The 24,735-nt window shown below is 37.8% G+C and overlaps 2 protein-coding genes across 2 annotated transcripts; both read right to left on the bottom strand.

Moving 5' to 3' along the window:
• Positions 1–774: 774 nt before the first annotated feature.
• On the bottom strand, positions 775–3,209 carry LOC149401474 (9-cis-epoxycarotenoid dioxygenase NCED2, chloroplastic-like). The gene has a single exon (XM_089611505.1). The coding sequence runs from the start codon at positions 3,002–3,004 to the stop codon at positions 1,193–1,195; it is 1,812 nt and encodes a 603-aa protein (XP_089467631.1). The 5' UTR covers positions 3,005–3,209; the 3' UTR covers positions 775–1,192.
• An 18,758-nt stretch (positions 3,210–21,967) lies between these two features.
• On the bottom strand, positions 21,968–24,238 carry LOC149401473 (uncharacterized). Its single transcript, XM_089610734.1, has 4 exons — positions 24,064–24,238; positions 23,047–23,634; positions 22,881–22,965; positions 21,968–22,232 (listed from the first exon to the last, which is right to left on the bottom strand). Exons 1-4 carry the CDS (start codon positions 24,236–24,238, stop codon positions 21,968–21,970), a joined length of 1,113 nt encoding a protein of 370 aa, XP_089466860.1.
• Positions 24,239–24,735: the final 497 nt, after the last annotated feature.

The following is a 24,735-nucleotide window of genomic DNA, read 5'->3' as shown; positions in this document are numbered from 1 at the left end:
TAAGTATGGATTAGTAAAACATAATCAAAAGAAAAATCAAAACTTGAAGAAGAGAATAAAAATAAATAGTATCTTCCTCTAAGTCGAGAGTTATGTATTGGTCGAGATCACTGGAGTCTTTGTATCTTAGAAGAGGCGACGACATCGAAAATTGAAAGCTCAAGTCTTGATTTTCCGAGAGAGAGAGAGAGAGAGAGACGACTAAACGTTAATTTGGTTTCAATAATTTTCACGCTCCATTGGCTCATAATTTCAAGGTGACAGTCCTGCGTGGTTTTTCCTTTTTCTCTTAATTTAAAATTTCAGTTAAAATCAAAGTTTAGTTCATTTAACCGGCTACATTTTGATCGACTGAAATTAATCAAGATTTAATTAAAAAGTTATATATAGCCGTAGCAAGTTATAATTTTTTATGAGGAAAAACATAAATAAATAGACTCAAATTTTTTTTTTTTTTTTATATTAATGGCACTTAGAGCTTCGTTTATTTTTTCAAGAGAAGAGACACTTTGTATATTTATCTTTCTATATTTCTCATTTTATTTATTTTACCTTCTAATACTAATTACAACTGTTTTTCATCACAGAAACATTTTTCCGAGAAAAATAATAAAACTCAAATTAGCCATGTAAAAGAACTATACGTAAGTTGAACAACCAAATGAACATAATACAAATCGAAATATTAAAGTTCATATGATACAAGTGAAGATTCTATACGACCTAAGAACAGAGAGAAGCTTTCCTCAAAAAAAAAAAAAAAAAAAGAACAGAGAGAAGCTGAACAGAGTATTTACATAGACAGAATCACAACGACGATTCAAAACACCATTAACACTCTTAATATATATCATTTTTTTTACGTACAGAAACATCATATATTCCAAATTAAAAGAAGAAGAAGAAGAAGAAGAAGAAAACTAAAGTGAAAGTATAAGCAGAAACCAGCTGAGCTTCGAACTCTACCCAAAAAGCTACAAGCCGTGTTTCGCTAAAACCTTTCACAGTATTCATATACAACCATATATAGATAGATATACATATATAGTCGACTAAAGCAGAGGAGAGAGATTCCGGGGACGTAGAATTGGCTGTATCACCATATCCCTCAGGTATATCTCCCTCCTTTATATATACATCCATACACAAATATCTGTATATATATATATATATATGTAAGTATAACCACCCACTAAGCCTGGGTCTCAAGATCCTTGGAGCTTATGAACGTCCCATGAAAACCGTACGGTACTCGAGAGGGAAGCTCAACCCTAGCCTCGAGGTCCATGGTCAACGCGTTGACTATATAGAGCTCCGATTTCCACTCCTTCTCGTCGTGAACGAAGGCGAGAATGTAACCGTCGTCCTCGGGGCCGGAGGGATGACGTGGCACGAACATTGGCTCGCCGCCGAATCTATGGTCGCCGTAGACGAACTTGGTGACGTCACCGGAGAAGAGGTCGACTTTGGCGAAGCCGGAGACTTTGGGCCAGGGCTCGGCGAGGGCCAGGTAAGCGAATTGGGCCTTACGGCCCAATTTGTTTCGGTTGACCATCCCAGCCTCGAGGTTGACTTGCTCCTCCGAATTCAAAATGGGCCACCGTGTGGATTTGCCGGTCTTGAGGTTGAGCCTGATCTCCGACAGAACTGATTTCAGATTCTCGTCACATTCGTTGAAGATCGAGTCCGGCGGAGTCATGCAAGATCCGATCACCACGATCTCCTCCGTCTCCGGCGACTCCCATGCGTTCCACAGGTGGAAGCAGAAGCACTCCGGCGACTCGATCCACACCATTTCTGATGAGTCCTTCGCGTCTTTCCTCAGTATTCCGAACCTCGACGCCTTCTCCTTGTCGTACACCACCGGAGATCCTCCGGTTATCATCTCCTGGAGCTTGAACACCACTTGCTGGTCTGGGACCACCACGAAGTTCTCGGTGATCGCGAAGTCGTGCATCATCGTCGGCTTATCCAGAGGAATCTCAACGTCTGGCGATTTCTCGCCGGATTCGGCGGAGAATCGGAAGTACTTCAGGTACGGCTTCTTGACCACGTCGTAGCTCAGGGCAAACAGGTCTCCGGACTCCGGATCGAGCTTCGGGTGAGCGATCATGGTGGAACTGAGCTGCGAGTCGAAATCGTACCTCCCGACGGTTTCGATGTCGCCGGAGGAAGTTAGGGCTAGCTGATACGGAAGATCATCCTCGGACATAGCAAGAAGGCGATTGTTAAAGTAGACCAGTCCGGCGTTGGCGACGCCGGTTCCGGCGGAGTGGTCAACGATTCCGAAAAGTCCACGCGTGTAGAACAACATGAGCCTTGCGATTCCCGAATGGCCGTGGAGCTCTCCGATGGCTTTCGGGAAAATCGGACGGCCTAGAGATTTCTCCTGAATCAAGCGGTGCGTCTCCGTGAACCGGCAAGCGTAGCTGGCGGAGCCGCCGTTGAGTTTAACGGCGTGGACCATTCCGTCGCCGTCGAAGAAGTGGTGGCCGGCGACTGGCTCGTAGTGAGGGTTCGCTCCGTTGCGCACGTAAACGCCGTCAATGCACTCCGGGATTCTCCCTTCCAAAACCCTAAGGCCTTGACGAGCTGGCTGCTCAGGCACCGGAGCAAAGTTTCCCGCGATCTGAACCCTAGGGTCGGCAGTCTTCGGGAGCTTGTGACGGCGCTCGTGAGACACCAAGGCGGCCTCAGCGGCGTCGAGAGCCGCCATGGCTGCTCTCTGAAAGAAGTTCCATTGATTCGCCGTCGCTTTATCATCGTCGTACGTCGGAGTCGGAGATTTTTGCGGCGGCGGTGATGGCGATGATGGTGGTGGTGTGGAAGTAATTGATTTCTTGTTGAGTTTAGGGAGAGACGGGGTTTGGAGGGAAGAGTTGGTTCTGTGGTGATGATTGGGCAGTGCTATTCTACTGCTTTTCTTGTTGCTATTTGAGCTCGAGGTTGAACAAGGAATGTTCATTACTCTAGGCTTAACCCAACTGCTTGTAGAAGAAGCCATGTTGTTCAATTGTAGAGGGAAATATGGTTTAAGAGGGAGTTATATAATGAGAGATTGTGATGTGGCTTTGTTGATTAGCTTTTGGGGGTTTGGGTAGAAAGGAATAGACAAAGAGAGGAGTGAGAGTGACAGTACTACTAGTTGTAGTGAGATTAGAATATTTATGAGTTTTGTTGTCTGAGAGAGAGAGAGAGAGAGAGAGGAGAGATTTGAGGAGGGAAGGGAAGAGAGACTTGTGGGTATTTATATATATACACAAAGAAGAGAGAGAAAGAGAGGCGTTTTAAGGTCCACCTGAAGTCAGGGAAGACCACGTGTAACATAGCTACTAAAAAAATAAAAATAAAGAAGCTGATCAAATTAAAATTGGGATATGCTATTAAGTGATAAAAAAAAAAAAAAACGAGGTGGGTGTGGGTCTGTTTTATAGGTCCATTGCTTACTGAGGTTTTGACACGATACCCCCCAACTTTCCTTTTCTTTTTGCTGCTTTACAAAAAGACCATATTATATTCTTGTTCTTTTTTAATTGTCTACTTATGTTTAGTATTCCATTCTATCCCTTATTCATAAAGTTGGTTTGGACAATTCTCTATAACTACTACGATCTCTAAATATACCAATTATTCGCAACTCTTTTTTGTTTTATATTAAGGAATGGGAAATGAGATTGAGATACACATACAATATTTAATTATATTTGCGGTTCTTAATTTGGTCTGATGGTAATCAGACCTACGGTGAAGCCAGCTAAATAATCGTTTAAGGTCCACAAAATTTGAGGAAAAAGAGGTCCCAGTTTTTTTTTTCTTGTCGCTGGATCATTCTTAGACTTCAAAATTTGTTCAAATAAGATCCAATTTACTCTTTGGTGTTTGCCCATTTGTTGTTGATCAAATAAAATCAAATAACGTCCATTTGATATTATTATCAAGAAAGGTAACGAGTTCACTTAGACATTATTGCGATTGTTCATTCGAAGTTTGATAAGATACTTTATTTGTTGTAGTTATTTTTAAAGGAAATAATATTTTTTAATATTGAGGCTTTAAAAAAGTGTTCGAGACTTAAACTATGAGGTAAAATTTGATAAATTGAGTTCTATTTATCTTTACGTTATTTTTTACGATCCCTAAAATTTTTTCTCTTCATCATTAGTTATTGTTTAGGATAGTTAGATACAAATGTATTAAATCACATTTAGCAATATGAGAAAAATAAGAGAAAAAGACAACTATCAATTGACTTTCAAGAATTCTTCATTAAAATTGAAGGTTTTATCTTTCTTATTCGATTATTTGAAACTTTAAATTTTTTGGGTTATTGTACTTCTTTTTTTTTTTTTTTTTTCCTTTTTGTATGTTGATTTGTGTTTTAGAATATAAAATAATCATGTATTTGTCGGAAATATGTTTTGGGTTATGGTAAAAAATAGTTAATCTATATGTTTTTGTTAAAAAAAATTTAATGCCTAATTTTCGTGTTTCGCTTAAGGCCACAATATTTGTTGGACCGGCCCTTGTGGTAATCCCACATCTACTTCCACTATAAGAATACTAGTGCAACTTTTTTTAAATCATTAATTCTTAATGTTTAATATATGTGAAACCTAAAGGATATACATGATGATAAAAAAAAAAAAAGCAATTATCTATTTAAGATATTTGAGATATGTTTTTCATATATGGTGCTTTTGGTTAAACTTATATCATTAAACAGTGATTATAAGAATACTAGCGTACAGCCTTTTATCATTTCTAATGTTTAATATTGGGTAATTGTAAGTTATTGTTTGTTTACGGAAAAAGTTAAACCGCAAGGATATATAAGATAACAGAAAACAAAAATTAAGGTAATTATATCCATTTCAGATATTTGAGATATGTTTTTCATATAGTATTCTTTCGGTTGCTCTATGATCATTTAACAATGTTTATAAGAATAGTAGTGCAACTTTTTATCATTCCTAATGCTTAATATTGCATTATTGAAAATGATTGTTTGTTTTGGGACAAAGTCAAACCGAAAGGAGATATCAGAGATATATGTGATACAGAGAACAAAAATAAAGTGAATGGAAAATATATATTTCAGATATTTAGGTGAGGTATAAGACTGAGCACTGCAAACAATATATATATATATATATATATATATATATATATATATATATATATATATATATATATATATATATTGGCAAAACTAAGAACTCTAATGGAGCAAATTTGAAAAAAAAAATCAGAGGGCAAATTTATAAAAATTATATAAATTTAGGCTAAAATTGTAATTTTTAAAATTTGAGAGGGGGATTGGACCCCAGGCCCCAAGGCAGCTCTACCTTCGTGTGAGTGTATATATATATATATATATATATATATATATATATATATAACGAGTTCGAAGCAACTGAATCCAAAGCAAAAGTTTACTTTGATCAAATTTTATCCAAAGTCAAAGTGTATTTACTGTTCGTAATGTCTTTTAACGATGTTCTTAACAAGTTATGTAACACTAGTGAATTTACCAAATTAATGTATCACTTAAAGTTGTAAACAAAGAGACAAGGAATTGATAACTGAGTTCGGCAAATCGTGCATACGTATGGAGGGATGCAATCCTAGTAGAAAAGAACTTCACTATATATAGAATAAGTGCAGCCGGTCCAATCTGAATGATCACCTTTCAGATGCCATATTTCAAAACTAGCTCAGTGAATTCCAGCAAGATCCCCCTTGAAAATGAGTCCCCTCACTTTCACTCTCAACACACTCACCAAGTGATTGATCAACGCCTATAACAATACGTGATCTACAATACCACGATTACAAAATCCAAATCTGTCAATTGCACGAACACTGGCAATAAGAAAACATGACAGAATGAAACAACACAACTAACAAAGTGGTTTTGCTCAAGAACTCTCACAAAAATTCTAAGTGCGTGAAAAGACTCCTAAGGATAGACTTTCTCTTTTATAGGAGTCGAAACGTAGCAATTGACTTCTTGCTAGGGTTTCCCAATTTGACCACCAAGTTATGATTCGGTGGTGAGAAAATTGGAAGCAAAACAAACTAAATAATAGACTTGCGTAGAATATCCACAGAATCAGATTTGTCACGATCTTCGCCAAAAACCAACCATGTCACAAAAAGATGTTCTAACACCTCTGAGAACATCGTGAGACAGTTTTTCAAAAATACAAAAGCACGAATTCAGTGTAACAACAAACTCCTCATTTGAATTTTTGTAGGCAAAACAAGCAGCGACATCTTCAACGGTATCTTCAGCAATCGTCCATGTACTCATAGTCACAACCTAAAAGTGAAATAGTTTCAAATCACATGGTCTAACATAATATGTGTTTGGCAAGAATAAAGAAAGTCAAACACACATGTCAAAATAAATGGCATGGTTTGCCTCAACAAAATCAAAGACATCATACATAACAAGACCAAGGGGAGATAAGGTGCAAAAATAAATTGCAATGACTAAACACCAACAAGAGCACAACACATGCACAAAAATAGTCTCAATATAATAGCAAGTGTCGAAATAGAAACAAACTGAAACAAAGAGAGTCTTCAAACATATCATGCATTATCTGAAATAAACTGATTTTCAACATCTGGAGCAGCATTAGTAGTACTACTAGAGGTAGAAGCAGAGGTTTTCCGGTGATGCACATCAACTTCAAGACTTCTTCAATCTCATTCTTCATGTTGATGGCACTTCTAATCACTTCCTCAAGGTGCTTGATCTCACTAAGCATGGAAGTCAGAGAACGAAGATAAGAGGACATGAGGGCACAATAGAAGCATCTTTAGTCATGTTGTAGAAGTTAAAACTCTAAGGCACACAGATGCAAGTGGGCCTAACAATGTCAACAACATGGTTGCATTGAAAGAGCTTGTAGTTGAAGTAAATCTTTCTAGACGAAACTAGAGAGGATCTAGAGTCTTTCTCCTACAATACATCAAGATGTTTCTTGAGAAGCATTCCACATATCAATGAGGGATATGCAAGGTGAAACTTGATGGCCTCAGATTCAGCATGGCAGATAACTTGATAAAAACACAGACCGACAATAGCCAGAGGGAAGCTCCAGTACTAATATGATAGATAAACTGAGAAAGGGTAAGAGAAATAACATTAGAATAAGCAGAGGGTGCCAAATTATTTACACAAATCTGGTGAAGGATGGCGTATTTGATGCCCAGTTTGATTGCAAGGTACTAGCCCTTGTCAGGCCAGCCGTCCTTGTTGCTTCCAGTGGTCTCCTTCACCAGCTCAAACTTTGAAGGCAGAGGGTCAACAGACAAAGGTGTAGTTCTCTCCATAAACTCATTAATCGCACAAAGAGAGAACCCAAAGTATTGACCCCTGACATACACCTTGAAGAAGTCATGTGATTCAGGATTTGCAAATCTTCTCAGGCAGGTTGACAATGAACTTTCTTACAAGCTGCACATAATAAGGACCCATCTTGATCACTTTCATCATCAAGTTTGCAACATTGATGTAGTTCATGATCTCTGTGCATTACAGAGCTTCCTCAAACAACTCATGTTCAAGAGCAATGTTTCTCCTGACAACAAAATCCCACTTGTTGGCATCTTGGACGGTCTGGATATAGATACCATCCAAGTTATTAGGAACGTCATTCTTGGACTTCTTATTCGCTTCTAAAGGCCAAAAAATCGCTTCTAATGGACCTTTAGAAGTGACTTTAAAAGCAATAAAATTGCTTCTAAAAGCCCACTTCTAAAGGTGAATCGCTTCTAAAAATTAGAAGCGACACTTTTAGAAGCGAGTTGTCGCTTCTAATCCCAAAAATCTGGCACCGGATATGGCTCCCGCGAAATGGCGGGAAGAGTGTAGACGCAGCATTAGAAGCGGATTGTCGCTTCAAAATTATACATGCTATTTCTCGGGAAATGTTTGGAAGCAACATTAGAAACGACTAGTGTCGCTTCAAATAATAACCGGGATCAATGTTGGGAGTTCATCCGCGTCCTCCGCGTCTTCCAACTGGTCCATATCCGCGTTTCTAATATCTAGGTCAGATTAAACATCGTCGTTTCGTAAAAAAAAATTACTGAGAAAATAACGAGCCAAAATTTTTAGATGTTTAAAAGCGACATTTAGAAGCGACTTGTCGCTTCTAAATTTAGCATACCACAAAACATCATCGTTTTTGTGAACATCTGAAATTTTGAGAGATTAGAAACGACATGTCGCTTCTAATTTGGCGGAAAAAATTTTGAAGCGACGTTTCGCTTCTAATGTCAAAAGTATGACTTTTTCAAGGCGAAATGTTTGGATTTCCATGGAATAGTTTTGAAGCGACTAGTCACTTCTAATTGACAAATGTCGCTTCTAATTTTAAGCGTCGCTTCTAAAAGTCATTTTTGTAGTAGTGCTTCTTATTTTCTGTCTTTTTCTCAGCTTCTTCTTCCTTTTCCAAGATGTCGGCAACATAATCTGACACATTATCAAGAACATCATGTTCCTGTTCTTCTTCATTCACAACTTTCTTCTTCTTATAATTATTTTCTTCTACTTTCTTCTTCTTCGGAGCCTTAGAGCTCCTAGGCACGTCTTCACTTCTCTTCCTTTTATTCTATTCTTTCTTATTCACAACATGGTTCTTCTTTTCAATCTTCTTTCCCTTTCTTTAAAAACATGGGTTTCTATGACAACACTAGAGCAAATGCAAACTCAAAGGAACCTCGCAGCCATAAGAGAGGAAAGCATATAGAACGAAAATACCACCTGATAAGGGAGATAGTTCGAAGGGGAGACGTGGCTGTCGTAAAGATCTCGACGCTGGATAACATTGCGGATCCGATGACTAAATGAATGCCTGAATATGTGTTTATTAAACACACAGAAAGGATGGGTCTTAGAATCATGCCACATCTTCTCTGGCTCAAAGTGGGAGATTGTTAGGAATTCTTGCTCGCGAGAAGATTTTATTTGTAATTCTTGTTGAAATTATAAATAAAATAAAGTTTGACATTTATTATCTATTTGAATTGAAAACGATTATTTCTTATAAAATATTTATCAAACATTCATCAATCTGTAGTCTCCGTATTAAATCGAATCGCATGATGGGCATCCGAGTTCGGGCTGTGAATTAAAACACGGTCAATGTCATGCCTGGATAGCTGAATCTAAAATCATATATGTGGAACATGAGTGAAGGTTGATCACTTCGTGGGAGCATTCTGCACTTGTGGTAACTGCACGGCCTAGACAGACTTTGGTTGTAGATGTGTCGTTTAAGTACCGTTACGACACACTAGTCGGGATCGCTTATGATGGTCACATTGAGACATGATCTAAATCCAGAAGTGATCATGGATGTCTAGGCCATATCGCCGGGTTCTTTGAATAATTTCTTTAAAGGCTATTGAGACAATGATTAAACTTATTTTTTGAGAATCTGGAATATGATCTGAGCGGAAACTGATTCACAGATATGGAATCTAGACTTCTTGAAAGAAGCTAACTGTTCACTCACCTAAGGGTTGATTCCAGAACTGATAGATTGCGTGCACTTTTGAAGTAAGTATCGTTAAGACGAATCTTTCGCTGATGAGGCAACGGTGCTTAGGGAATATAAGTATCAAGAAAGGTATAACATAATAATTGACCTTTCTCGATACGGGTTGAACCTGGAGGATCTTGATCACGAACTGACTATATCAGTGGATACTCGTCACGATAAGTAATTCTAGTACAAAGGATGGTTCAATCTTGGCTTACATAGTGGATTATTTGACAAAGATTAAACGAAACGATAGAAAATGAGAAATGATTATTTCGTCTTTTTCATCGGATTTGTTAAGCTTTTATCACTAGGTCCATAGTCTCGGATTCGGCTCTGATGAAGACGGATAAGAACTCTGTGGTTATAATGAATATTATTATTACAATCTCGCAGCTGTAAATTGTTTAGTAGCATTCATTCGGAAATTTGTCTATTTGCCGAATTATATATATATTGTGGAATTAATTATGTATTGTTGGATCAAGTAAATAAGTAATTGAATTTTAAGTTGGGTCTTATGGACACTGTAAATTCGAAATTACTTGGCCTAATACCAGTCATGTTGGACGCCTACTTTGAAAAAGAAACCAGGTAACTAATAAATAAGAGATAGAATAATAATGATAGAGATATTCTCTCTCCATTAAATAAGGAAATAAGATATTGTCATCATTATTCTCAAATATCTAGATTCCTTAAATATAGTAGAAAAATAAGGAAATATAATATCCTAGATTATTATCTTAACTACAAAATATGAAAGAATAAAGGACAATAAAATATATCTCATTTCTACCAGTATAAATAGGGGTCTAAGAGAAAGCATAAAACACAAAAGTTGATAGCTAAAAAAAATTCGACCAACTCCCCTGTGTTGGACGAAATTCTCTCCCTCTCCCTCAGAAATCCGTGATTCCATTCCCATAAACACGATACGATCTGAAATCATAAATCAGAGTCGTAGTGAGATTCAGAGTGTGCCCACAGTTTCTTCTTATTCGTCTCGGAGATTACGTTTCGGAAGACTAAGGTGTCATCATCAAGTCCATCACCACGAGAGTACCCGGAGATCTAATCGTGGGAGCTAAAGCTGGAAGATCGAGTTATTGGAGCTCAGAACGGGATCTTGAAGAACTCGATTAAAATTTATGTAGCTAAGGAGAAACCCGTAAGTTTTTCTAATGACTCTACTGTTTAATTCGGTTGCTTGATATTGCTCTCATTCTTAATATTAATTAAATTAAATCTAGATCTTGTTATATAACCTTAATTAATTAGTTAAATAGCGTGATTAATTATTTCTGCATGGTTATATGGGTGCATAATCACCAGCAAGTGGTATCAGAGCTAGTTTATTTACTTAATTAATCGATTCGTTCTTGTGATTAAATTTAATATGGTTTGAATGAAATTATATGTGATTATTTTTTTCATGCAATTCAATATACGATTATGTGAATTGTGATTTGGGGTTGATCGTAGAATATTTGATTCTTTCTTTTCTAGATTTTTTGTAAACCCAAAATTCAAAGGTTATAAGATTTTTGTAAATATTATTATTGTTGTTGTAATCCGACGAGCAGCGTTCTTGATCAAAACGATTGGCGAGAGACAGACACAATGAGGAGAAGTGAAGGATCGAACGAGGGCCTCCACGGCCGAAGAACCACCCCGCCATGGTGGCGGGGCCGATGACCAAAAGAGGCGGACTTGTTGTCCGCCTCTCTCCTCTGCTGCCTCTCTCCTGGCACACGGCCTGACCACTCAGGTCGAGTCCCACTGTGGCGGGTGGGCTCGAGGATTAGTCTGGGCTTAAGCCCGGATGCCATGTGGGCCCACGGGCCCACTTGATAAATAAATAAATAAATAATCTTTTTAAAATTAATTAAATAAATGGGTTGGGCCTTATTAATTATCTAAAAACATGGAAAAATAAATAATTTGATATTGATTTAGGACATAGATATGGTCCCATATAAAATCCATGGGCCAATGCGATTGGGCCCATCTTGATTTATTTATTAAGAATCAAATAGGACACGATCAAATCGAAACAAACCATACTTGCTTGTTGTGCTTGTTTATTTAATTGTTTTGCGATGTTTGATTGCTATAACTTAGATATTGTATCATGGATTAATGGTTATCATAGGCTTTCATTTATTTTAAATTATCTAATTGGATTAGAATAGTTTTAATAAATGAGTTGAACGGATCAGAGATCTTTGTCACCAAGCCGATCAGAGGCTAAACACAAAGGTTGTTAAAAGGCCTAGCTCCTTTCCTCTCTATTGGAATATTTTCCATGATGGAATACTATTAGGATAATCAAGACTAGATTTCACAAAATTCCTAATAACTAAGCTATATCGAAACCTATGTTTTAATGGTAGCTTAGAATCACTTGGATTTTTAATATGATTTAGTAAACCCGAGTGTATCATCTAGATTAATGTTTAATGCTAGAAAAATTAAAATACTAAAAGTATATTGAATCTTAGGCCTCCAACATTGACACAACACCGTGATGATGAAAAATCTCATCATGTCAGCAACTCTTCTTCGTGAATGCTATGTCTGACATTCGGAACGGAATGGATTTTCTGATTCCAATACCAAAGTTGTGTCTCTGATGATAGGTGGAAGGAGTAGATCTCAGCGTGGCCTAGCATTCCACTGGGCATTCGGCTAAACTTTCTTTAACCGAAATGTTGGGTCGACTCATGCATGAAACAACCGGTGATTGTGCATGTGGCCAAAGATTCCTATAAAATAGGTAGTTAGTGAGCATAGTTATGAAAGTGCATGTACTGTGATAGCTCGCTAATCTGAGATGGTTCTCATTTTCACTAGGTGCACTCGTTATGTCACCATAGTGAGACGGACTGTGGATATTAGTCAACTTACATTGGAATATAAAAACTGGGTCTCTTTATAGATTAGTATTTTTTCCCGTGCTTTAAAGGCGTTATGTTTTTATCTTCTAAACTATTATGATGAATGTTTTCTTTTCGATAGTAATTTACGTACTTGTATTTTATTAATTTCAGCATGGCTTCGAATTATGATCTCTTGAAATTTATAATGGATAACAAAATGAAGTATGAAGAATGTGTCGTTCTCTGTATGAGAGACATGGCTAATTGGATGAATGCAGCCGCCTATAATGGCACGAAGATTGATGAGGCATCGAAATCATTCTGAATTCGCTCGCCGAGGAATACGCCGACTTTGTCACTTACTTTCGTGGCTACGGCACGAATTATAAGATGTCTAAATTTCAAAGCAAACTTCTTGCTTGGCGTGATGGTTTGATAAAATATGCTTACCATCAGGTGCACCCGAGTGTGGCATCACCGTCCCGTCAACCTTCACCAGAAGATTAACCATTGGAGAATTTTTCTTATAGTGGGAGAATCATCACTGATAGTGATTCCTGTGATAATGACATCAGCCCTGAGTCGTGTGGAGGTAGTGTACCATTCATTCACTTGCATGTATTAAATGTATTTTATGCTGGAGATTCTTTCTCGTCCTGGATAATTGATTTAGGAAAAACTGATCATGTTTGTACAACCTTATAGGTGTTTGACTCGTGGGAGGAACTCAGGGGAGATAAACTACAGCTTAGAGTGGGGAACGGAGAGTCCATCACGGCTAAAGCTTTAGGAGTAGTTTGACTCCAATTTGGAGATATTTGATATTAGATTCAGTTTATTTTATTCTTGGGTTCTTTAGAAACCTTATTTCAGTTTCTGAGTTACTTAAACATAAATATTCTTTGTCTTTGATTGAGATTGCTATGAATGTTTCGTTTGATGGAAGAATTATATGTGATGCTCTCTTATTCAATGGCTTATATGTTTAACCCTTGAATTTAAAAGTTCATTTAATGCTGAAATGTCTAAGGTAGCTAAACTCACATCTAATAAAAGAATTAAAGTGTCTAGTGATGAACAAACCTATTTATGGCACTTAAGATTTGGTCATATTAATATAAAGAGGCTAGAGAGGGTTTCAAGGCTTGGGCCGTTGAAACAACTGCAAGTGGGAACTCTGCTTGTTTTTGAGTCCTGTATAGAAGGAAAAATGACCAAAAGATCTTTTACTAGAAAACGATTAAGAGCCACCGAACCACTGCAACTAGTTCACTCTGATGTCTGTGGACCTATGAGTGAAGTTGCGAGAAATGGTTATGAATACTTCGTCACGTTTGCTGATGATTATTCTAGATATGGTTTCATTTACCTAATGCATTGAAAATCTGATACTTTTGATAAGCTCAAAGAATTTCGAGCACGTGTTGAGAATTAATTAGGTAAGACTATTAAGTCCGTTCAATCTGATCCGGGAGGTGAGTTCTTAGATATTGAGTTCACCAATTATTTGTTGGAACATGGGATTGTGTCACAACTATCGGCTCCTGGTAATCCACAACAAAATGGAGTTGCTGAAAGGAGAAATAAAACTTTATTAGACACGATAAGATCCATGATTAGCTACTCTTCTCTTTTTACACCCTTTTGGGTTATGCATTACTAACTGCTATGCATATCTTAAATCAAGTTCCTTCAAAATCTATTTCCAAAACTCCCAAGGAATTATGGGACGGAGCTAATCCGAGCTTGCATCATTTCCGAATTTGGGGATGTCCTGCTCATGTCTTGAAAAAGAAATCGAGTAAACTGGAACCAAGAATAGACGTATGTATCGTCGTTGGTTATCCAGAAGGGACAAAATAGGTATTTTTTTATGATCCTATTGATAGGAAAACTTTCGTTTTTACTCATGCTACTTTTCTTGAAGATGATTATGTTAAAGCTCATAAACCATGTAGTAAAATATTGCTTGAGGAAACGATTAGACCAACTTTTGGGAGCGAACGAGTGGTATCAGACACGAACAATCACTCTGATACCACTTGTTGGTGAAACACGTAGGATATCAGACACGAACAATTGCTCTAATATCACTTGTTGGATAATACATTAGTGGTATCAGACACGAACAATCACTCTAATACCACTTGTTGTAGTTATGGAGGTGGTATCAGACACAAACGGTCGCTCCGATACCACTTGTAAGGAAACGAGGGGGTATCAGAACCAAACGATTGCTCCGATACACCTCGTCGAGATTATGTGCTCACCTTGATAACCATATAAGTTGCGGAATTAATTACTAACAAGAGCTAATTAAAAAGATGGTTATCTAACAACATCTAGATTTACTTTATTTATTAAAGAGTAAATGCCGGTAAAAATACCTATTGTTTTCGTGTACATCCGGTTTGCTACCTAAACTTTTTTTTCCGCGGAAAAACTACCTAATGTCTTGTTTTTGTGTTGCCGTTACTACAAGCACCGTTTTTGTGGTCAAAAGTTAACGAAAAGTTTAAATTGACTTCCAAACCAGCCTCAGATTCGCCGCTCTCTTCCACCATCGCAACCAGATTCCGACGATGCCCTCGCCGATCGAACCGACCTCGCTGTCGCTGTCAACGTCCCTGTACTTGTCGAGCAACGGAGGAGGCTCGTCGTTCTTCCCGGAGCAGAGCTGCTCCATTCATCGCCGACAGCCATGTCCGCCACCGCGCTGCTCCAGAAAGCCGCCTAAATGGGCGCCGCGGCGGCCTCGAACGCCTCTCTTCTCTGCAGCTTCGGCTTGACCACTTCCACGCCGGCTATGAACCACATCAAGTCAAGACCGAGACCGGGCTCGGCCTCGGGCTATGAACCATGGTCATGCCCGAATTATGGTGGTCTGAAATCCCGAGGCCGGGCTCGGGCGGCTTTCTGGAGCAGCGCGGTGGCGGACATGGCCGCCGGCGACGAATGGAGCAGCTCTGCTCCGGGAATAACGACGTGCCTCCTCCGTTTCTCGACAAGTACATGGACGTCGACAGCGACAGCGAGGTCGGTTCGATCGGCGAGGGCATCGTCGGAATCGGGTTGCGATGGTGGAAGAGAGCGGCGAATCTGAGGCTGGTTTGGAAGTCAATTTAAACTTTCCATTAACTTTTGACCATAAAAACGGTGCTTGTAGTAACGGCAACACAAAAACAAGACATTAGGTAGTTTTTCCGCGGAAAAAAAAGTTTAGGTAGCAAATCGGATGTACACGAAAACAATAGGTATTTTTACCGGCATTTACTCTTTATTAAATAATAAAAACATTCAAACATGTCAAGCAACCAATAAGATCAAAGAACAAGGTTCATAGAGAACTTATAGATTGGGCTCACGAACAGAAACTTCTAGCTTTCACAATCCGTCTTCAATCGCCTTGATCTCATTCTTCAAACTTTCAGATCCTCGTACTTGAACGCCTTGATCTCGTTCTTCAAGCTTCGATATCCTCATACTCCTCTTGATTACACCGTAGTCTTCCGAAATGTAATCTTCGGACGAATAAAGAAATACGGCGTGAGACCACACTCTTTAATCTCACACGATCAAGAAATAAATATTGTTTCAAGATCACAGTCTTATTTTCGAAGAACGGAATAGAGCAATTCCAAGGAGAGAGAGAGAGAGAGAGAGAGAGAGAGAGAGAGAGAGAGAGAGAGAGAGTTAGGCCAACAAAGAGAGGGAGAGCCTCTTGGTCGATTATTCTGAATGCACAGAAGTGTGTTTTTTTTCTTCTCATGAACCCATATTTGTAGTAGTGCAAATGATATATTCTTGGTAGTTTCCAAAATATATTGTTACCTTTTATTATGTTCACACTAGTGAATCTAAGCTTGGTCATTGGATCTTATCTCATGAATCCTAATTTTTCTCTTTAGCCATCAGATCAATATCTATATGATTTTATTTCCTATTTAACTAGAGAATACATATTAATGAGAGAATAAAGGAAAGATCTTATTCCCTTTTAAATATTATTCTCTCATGAGAGAGAATAAATGACAACATCTTATTCTTTTTTAAATATTATTCTCATTAATATTCATGAGACAGAATAAAAGACAATATCTTATTTCATTTTTAATATTATTCTCTAATTAATATTCATGAGAGAAAATAAATGACAATATCTTATTTCCTTTTAAATATTATTGTCTCCTTATTTTCAAGAAAGATAATAAAGGACAATATCTTATTTCCTTTAAAATATTATTCTCTCATTAATATTCATGAGAGAGAATAAAAGATAATATCTTATTTCCTTTAAAATATTATTCTCTCCTAATATTCATGAGAGAATAAATGACAATATCTTATTTCCTTTTAAATATTTTTCTCTCTCCTTTATTTAAACAACTAAAGAGAAAATATTGGTAACTACCAATATGGTATGGACGAATTTTGGCACACGGCCAAGGAGGAAATTCACGCAAATATTGTGTCGGGATCCTCAAAAAATTGTCCACCTCATTGTGTGCAAGGCTCAATTGCTTAAAACTCAATTACTTATTTATTTACATTGTCCAACAACAAACAAATAAGTAATTGATTAATTATTTACTTGATCAAACAATAAATAATTAATACTACCATAAAAAAATTATTTAATTATGCAAATACCTATATTTCATAATTGATGTTGTCAATCACAATTACAGCTAGTGAGATTATAATAATGAAACACATTATTAGTAGAGGTTCTTTATTTGCCTTATCGAAGCCGAATCGGGGACTATGGACCTAGTAATAGAAGCTTAACAAATCCGATGAATAGATGAAAAAGTCATTTCTCTTTTCCACATCGATTTGTCTAATCCTGGTCAGACTCCACCTAAGTAAGCCAAGACTGAACTCTCCTTTATACTAGAATTATATTTACTCATTGTGATGAGTGTCCACTGATCTAGTCAGTACGTGATCAAGATCCTCAAGGATCAACTCGTATCGAGACAAGTCAATTAATCCATATTTATGTACATTTGATGTTATATAGTCTTACGAAGACTCTTGCTTGTAATTGCTTATTCATTAATAAAGTTGAAACGTTCATTCATTCTTTCTTTGTTTGAAGCTTTATGATAAAACCTTAGTCTTTTAGTCCATAAACAAACTTAACAACTTACGAAGAGACAAATGTAGATTTGCATGAACAAACTCTTCGTAGTTTGCTTAAAACGATATATTCGCAATCTTAGGGTCAAAGGACTATTGACCTCAGTATGATTGTTAGAAGAATCTATGATGTCTGGTTATGAGGCATTGAGAGTTGGGGACTCTATAGTTCTTCTAGGTATCTTCCGAAGGTACTGAATTGACCAGTGCACTTCTAGAGACAATATAAGAACAAACCATTTAACCTCTTATGTCTCGAAGTCACTATGTATGAATTGCATCATGCTTACCTTAATCCTGAAATGAGACATGCCATTTCACACCTCAGTATTCTCATTTGAGAAAGTCAGAGTTCGGACTCACTATGTCATTCCGAACAGGGCCTATTGGTGAAATACTAAGTTGTGAGTATGTCATGAGTAACTTTGTGAAGTTCTCATAGATATGGAATTCATGTACAAGATTGCTGAAATGCAATGTATGTCACCTCATGATTTGTTCCTTGGAGTGTGAATAAATGAACTGGCCAGTGTCCAAATTGAGTCCTGACTCTTTTGGATGAAACAATGTGACTTGTTAGCTCCTCGTCAATACATTGTTTCTAACTTATTCACAAGCGACAAAGGAGTTGAGGAAATAACAGCTAGAAGGGTAAAATGGTAATTTAGTAAATCCCGACTAGCTGATGACATTCATGAAGGGTAAACATAGATAATATTCAGTGGATCCGCTCATCATAATTAGGTTGAATTCTTGAGTAGAAAACAAATTCATTTGAACCGAGAGATTTTCAGTGTCAGCTCTTTAGTGGAGTCAGTTGGCATTAAGCTAAACTTGGAAAAGGTTTGTGAACTTTTGAGTCCAAGTGTTTAGCTCAAGCTTTGTTCATTTGGGTCCATGAGGTCACTGTCACGAATCACATCGATAGGAATAGTTAAACTGGAAGCTAAGTCAAAACAAGAACGAGACAGTTTTACGAAAATTGTCAAAAGGGTATTTTTGTCTTTTTGGACATAGGACGAAAAGAATGGCAATAAATTTTTTTGACATTGTCATATGATGACAAATGAAATAAATATTACTCAGCCATATTAGTGTAATTGGGCCTTGAGGATTAATTTCATTTCATAGAATTTTACTTGAAAATTCTTAATGGGCTTTTCTTATGTTGTCATGAACAAATGAAGAAACATCTAGAAGCTCCTTCTAGAAGCTCAAATTTCGTCCAACCCAAGGAAAATAAGGCTGAATTTCGTTCATGCCATAGTGGGAAAGAGAGTTTATTTTGTGCATTGATGTATGAAGATACTTGCCAAAAGAAAAAGGGGAAACAAATTTCCTTAAGAAGGAAAGTGCATTTTCGGCCAACTAAGAGGAAATCAAATGAGGAAACAAATCCTAAGCCTTCATGAGGCATGTTGGACGTGCAAGGCAATAGGAAAAGAGGAAACTACCTTTTGAAGGTAATCCTCCTCCTATAAATAGGAGCCTCATTCCTCACATTTCATTCATCCAAGTTTAAGAGATTTGAGAGACTCTCTCTCTAGAACTTGTGGCCGAATTCCTCTCTCTCTCTCTAGTTTATTTTCGATTTTTTCTTGTCTTGGCACCTAGGTCCTCACTCGACCTAGTGTTTAGCTCTGCGACTTCGAGACTCGTTCTTAAGTCGTAGTGTTTAAAAGTGCCCACTCACTGATTCCTTCTTTTCGAGTGATTTAGTGATAGAAACTTTCGTGGTTGCTCGAGGTGCCAAGGAAAGAAAGAGAGACGTGCTGCGAGGGGAGACGAGCGTTGCAAACTTTCCACAAGCTTCTTCAACGTTCAAGCTTCAAGAAAGGTTAGTAAACTTCTAGCTCATATTGGTTTTTAATTACATGTACTTGCACTTGTCTAGGTTAGTAAAAACTGTTTTACTTGTAAAAGAAAATTTTTAAAATTCCGCCGCTTACCGAAGCGTTAATTATTTTCTCAAACCCTAGATCGATTCCAACACTCACAACTTAGTATTTCACCAATAGGCCCTGTTCGGAATGACATAGTGAGTCCGAACTCTGACTTTCTCAAATGAGAATACTGAGGTGTGAAATGGCATGTCTCATTTCAGGATTAAGGTAAGCATGATGCAATTCATACATAGTGACTTCGAGACATAAGAGGTTAAATGGTTTGTTCTTATATTGTCTCTAGAAGTGCACTGGTCAATTCAGTACCTTCGGAAGATACCTAGAAGAACTATAGAGTCCCCAACTCTCAATGCCTCATAACCAGACATCATAGATTCTTCTAACAATCATACTGAGGTCAATAGTCCTTTGACCCTAAGATTGCGAATATATCGTTTTAAGCAAACTACGAAGAGTTTGTTCATGCAAATCTACATTTGTCTCTTCGTAAGTTGTTAAGTTTGTTTATGGACTAAAAGACTAAGGTTTTATCATAAAGCTTCAAACAAAGAAAGAATGAATGAACGTTTCAACTTTATTAATGAATAAGCAATTACAAGCAAGAGTCTTCGTAAGACTATATTACATCAAATGTACATAAATAGACACTACTACTCTTCTTGTGGGCACCATTGACAACAAATACTAGGCCTTACAATGCCCAGAAGCTTGATTTCAGGTCTAAACAGTGCCTTTTCCTTGGCTGTAGTTTGAACCATAAGGGCTACAAATGTTTGGACTCTACTGGCAGGGTGTTCATATCCAGTGACGTCATCTTCAATGAGCAGGTTTTTCCCTATCTCTCAATGTTTTCCAATTTCACTTCTGTTTCTACTTCTCGTACATTATCCTCTCTAGTTCCAACACCTTTTCTACATATACCAGGTCCTATTCTTCCACCATATCCTCCCAGCTATCAACACACACCCTTTCACCAATCTCAAACTCTCCCAAGTTTACCCAACACTGCCTCCACTTCCCAAACACGGACCACATCAACAACCTTATCCACTCCCACCTCATCATCTTCATCTCTCGAATCTTCTACTTTATGTCCCACCTCATATATATCCCCTATCACAACTCCAATAATTAATGACCACCATATGCTCACTCGTGGTAAAGTCGGCATAGTCAAACCTAGAGTATTCATGGCAAGCAAAGAACCAGAAACCGTCATTGAAGCTCTTCTATGTGAGCCATGGAAACAAGCCATGACAGATGAGTTTCTTGCTTTGCTTCGTAACAAAACTTGGAGCCTCATTCCACTCCCTCCTGATCGGAAACCTATTGGGTCAAAGTGGGTGTTTAAACTCAAGGAAAATTCTGATGGCACGTTGAACAAGCACAAAGCTCGTTTTGTAGCCAAGTGGTTCAAACAGGTTGCTGGATTTGATTTCCATGAGACGTTCAGTCCGATTGTGAAACAAATCACTATTTGTGTGGTCCTCACGCTTGCTCTATCCAAGGGCTGGCTTGTTCGATAATTGGATGTAAATAACGCATTTCTCAATGGCGACCTCAAGGAGGAAGTCTATCTTGAACAACCAAAAGGTTTCAATGATAATTCAAAGCCTAATCTAGTGTGCAAGCTACATAAGTCGTTGTACGGGCTTAAGCAAGCGCCGTGGGCTTGGTTCGAGAAGCTTTACACGGTTCTCATTTCTTTTGGCTTTGTTTGTGCTCAATCGGATCAGTCACTATTTGATAAGCACTCATCGTCGCTGACATAGTACGTCTTGGTTTATGTTGATGATAATCTCATCATCAGTAGCTGTTATCGCAGTCTCGATGCTCTGGTCCGTCATCTCCATGCGCAATTCGCTCTGAAAGATTTGGGCGAGCTTGACTGTTTCCTTGGTATACAGGTTCATCATGACACAGGGTATTTCTTATCTTAGAAAAAATATATTGTAGATCTCTTAGATCGTGTCAAGATGCAATATGCCAAAGGAATTGCGTCTCCAATGACCTCTGGTGCAAAGCTCTCTGATTTTGACAGCGATCCTGTAGCTGATCCTGATCTTTATCGGAGTGTTGTTGGTGCTTTACAATATCTAACCATCACACGCCTAGAGATCTCTTTTGCTGTAAATAAAGTGTGTCAGTTTATGCAAACCCCGCTGGAAGTCCATTGGAAAGCTGTTAAACGCATTCTTCGATACGTTGCCGGGACTATAGATTTTGGCCTTCACATTCAGCGCCAACAACCCTCATCTCTGATGTTGACTGGCTTTAGTGACGCTGACTGGGGTGATGATAACGAGGGTCTACGACGGGTTTTTGTGTCTACTTGTGGTCCAACCTGGTAGCTTGGTCTTCACGTAAGCAACACACAATTTCTCGTTCTTCTGCAGAGGCGGAGTTTCGTACCCTTGCTAGCCTTGTATCTGAGATTACTTGGCTTCAGTCTCTCCTTAGTGAGTTGGCTCAGGCCCTATCATCTCGTCCCGTTCTCTGGTGTGACAACCTTAGTACCGTTCAACTCGCGGCGAACCCAATTCTTCATGCTCGTACCAAGCACATAGAGATTGACCTCTATTTTGTCCGTGACAAGGTCGTGCAGCGTCAGATTCATGTGCGTCATGTTCCAACTCTTGATCAGGCCGCTGATGTCCTCACGAAAGCTATCTCCAGCTTGCGATTCCCTGATTTGCGCTCCAAACTTCGTGTAGAGGACTTCTCTACCCTTAGTTTGCGGGGGGCTATTAGAGTGACATAGTCGTTTTATATGAAACGACTATCTTTTTCATTACGTTGTCGTTTTCTGTTTTTATACTGAGTATATAAACTCCGTAATTCATTCTCTTGAATAATAAGTCAGTTGTTTGTTTCAATCGTTTTGCCAAACACATTCTCTTTGTCAATATATACATACATAGTCTACTTTGCATGAAAATGAATATACAATGATTTAAATAACTACTAATATTGAATAGTATAGAGGATGATTAAGATTTCTCAAGCTAATACGTAACTTAAACTATATGGAATTTTTTATATAATATTGAATTACAACCACATTTTTGTGTGTAAATTTACACACACACTTTTTGTAACTCTAGTGTCTATTGAAAAACAGCGTGATATGTGTCCACTTTTGTAATAATGCTCGTACTCGGTTTAGACTAGAGCAGGGGCAGAACCAGGAATTGAAGTTGAGAGTGGCCAAGAAAAAAATGTCATAATACATAATTTAATTAAAATATTATATTATAAAAACTAAATATCATAAAAAAATGTATCCTAATACATAATTTAATTAAAATGTATCACGAAAATCATCTATTATTGAATCTATGCTAAAGATCTCAACAATTTCTTTCTCAATATTAACGATCAAACAATCCGACAAGAAATCATCTTCCATCTTGTTACGAAGTGCGGTCTTCACTATCTTCATCGATGAAAAAGAACGTTCAGTAGTAGCGGTAGAAACTGTAAGTGTGAGAATAAGAATTATCACTTTATACACCAAAGGAAATATTTCCGATTTTCTTGTTTTCACCAACCATTGACATAGATCAGAAATCGTTGTCAATGATATGAAATCTGGAAGTTGTCGAACCTGATCAAAATGTTGAAGCTCCATATGCAACAATGTTATCTCATATTCCGCAAAATCTTCTGAGTTAAATTTTTGCACAAGCTTACATATATCATCACCTCTGATTGATGCTCGCATCTCTTTTGGATCTAAAGCTGCACTGAGAATCATCAACTCTACCGTATTCTCATTAAATCTGCTATTCAACTCTTGCACTTGAGAGTCTATCAATGTATAGAAAATATCAACTTTATAAAAATCCTCCACTGTGATGTCACGAGCCATTCCCCTCCGTGCAACATGAAAAGCACTAAAATTAGGCACTTCTATATTGACACTTCCACAAAACGATCTCACTTTTTCAACCAAATTGCTCCATCCATCATCTCTAAGGTTCTGAAGGAGGGACTTAGTTGATGAAACAAGCTGCATTACATTTATAATATCTTGAGATTGAATCTGCAAAGCATTGCAAAGCATGCTAGTGATCTCTAGAATTTCTCTCATCAGATGCATAATGAAGACAAAGTAATAAGAAGTCATTGTCTCGTAAGCTGAACCTGCTTCACCACGTTGGTTATGTGTAGCTCCATCATCAATGATGTTTAATAACACTTCACATGTTGCACTAAACATTTTAATCATACTAGAAATTGATTTAAAGTGAGAAGTCCAACGCGTATCACCCGGCCTTTGCAAAGAACCTATCTGGTTAAGGCCTTTCCCACTTTCAAGCTCTTCAATATTAAGCAAGTAGGCAATATTTGAGGCATGAGCATCTTTAAGTTGATCGTTACGCTTACATGATGCACTCACAATATTGACAATAAAAGTAAGCTTAGTAAAGAAAAAACTCACATGATAAACTTCTTTGGACGCCGCAACTAGTGATAATTGGAGACGATAGGCAAAACAATGAACATAATAAGCATACGGGCATTGGTTTGATACTAAGGCTTGCAAACCATTCCATTCTCCACGCATGTTACTTGCACCATCATAACCTTGCCCGCGTATAGATTGCACATCAAGACCATAACGAGTGAGCATCGAGAAAATACCATCTTTCAAAGTCAATGCTTTAGTATCTTTGACATGAAGTAAACCAAAAAAGCGCTCTTTTATGCAACCATCTTTGTCAACAAATCTCAATACAAGTGACATTTGCTCCCTTTAAGATTCATCTCTAGCTTCGTCCACAATTATACAATACTTCGCACAACCAATCTCTTCTCGGATATACTTTTTTGCTTTACTTGCCAAGACATGTAATATTTGCTTTTGTATCTTCGGTGATGTATACGACGCGTTTCGTGGAGCTTTATCCAAAACGTTTGCTACATCATCACTTAAAGCTGCAGAATATCTCAACAATTCTAAAAAGTTTCCGCGATTTCTTGATGTGCTAGACTCATCAAGACCTCTAAATGCGCATGCCTGGTATGCAAGCCACTTAGCTACTTCAATGGAGGTTTTAAGACTAAGTCTATTATCTATTATATCTTGTGATATAAAATTCTCGAACCGGTTTGGAATATGAGCAGACTGATTCAAGAGATCTGACAAGGCATGTTGTGCCTTTTGATGAGGAGAATTATGATCCTTTCCAACATGTGCCACCAGTGAACAATTTTTCCCTCCCACTTTACTCCATGTCGGAA

Source organism: Urtica dioica, chromosome 4, assembly GCF_054948205.1.
Source record: "Urtica dioica subsp. dioica isolate 48M chromosome 4, U.dioica_male_clone48M_v1_H2, whole genome shotgun sequence".
NCBI classification, from domain to species: domain Eukaryota; kingdom Viridiplantae; phylum Streptophyta; class Magnoliopsida; order Rosales; family Urticaceae; genus Urtica; species Urtica dioica.
The sequence above is the reverse complement of the archived record's forward strand: the minus strand, read 5'-3'. Positions and strand labels throughout refer to the sequence as shown.

Excerpts from the sequence above, each read along its gene's own strand:
- LOC149401474 (XM_089611505.1), bottom strand. The coding sequence starts at position 3,004 with ATGGCTTCTTCTACAAGCAGTTGGGTTAAGCCTAGAGTAATGAACATT.
- LOC149401473 (XM_089610734.1), bottom strand. The coding sequence starts at position 24,238 with ATGTCACTTGTATTGAGATTTGTTGACAAAGATGGTTGCATAAAAGAG. Across the intron at positions 23,635-24,063 it reads GCAAGGTTATGATGGTGCAA|GTTCAGCTTACGAGACAATG; the intron begins GTAACATGCGTG and ends GTGGTGAAGCAG. Across the intron at positions 22,966-23,046 it reads GACAACGATTTCTGATCTAT|TTTCTACCGCTACTACTGAA; the intron begins GTCAATGGTTGG and ends TCACACTTACAG.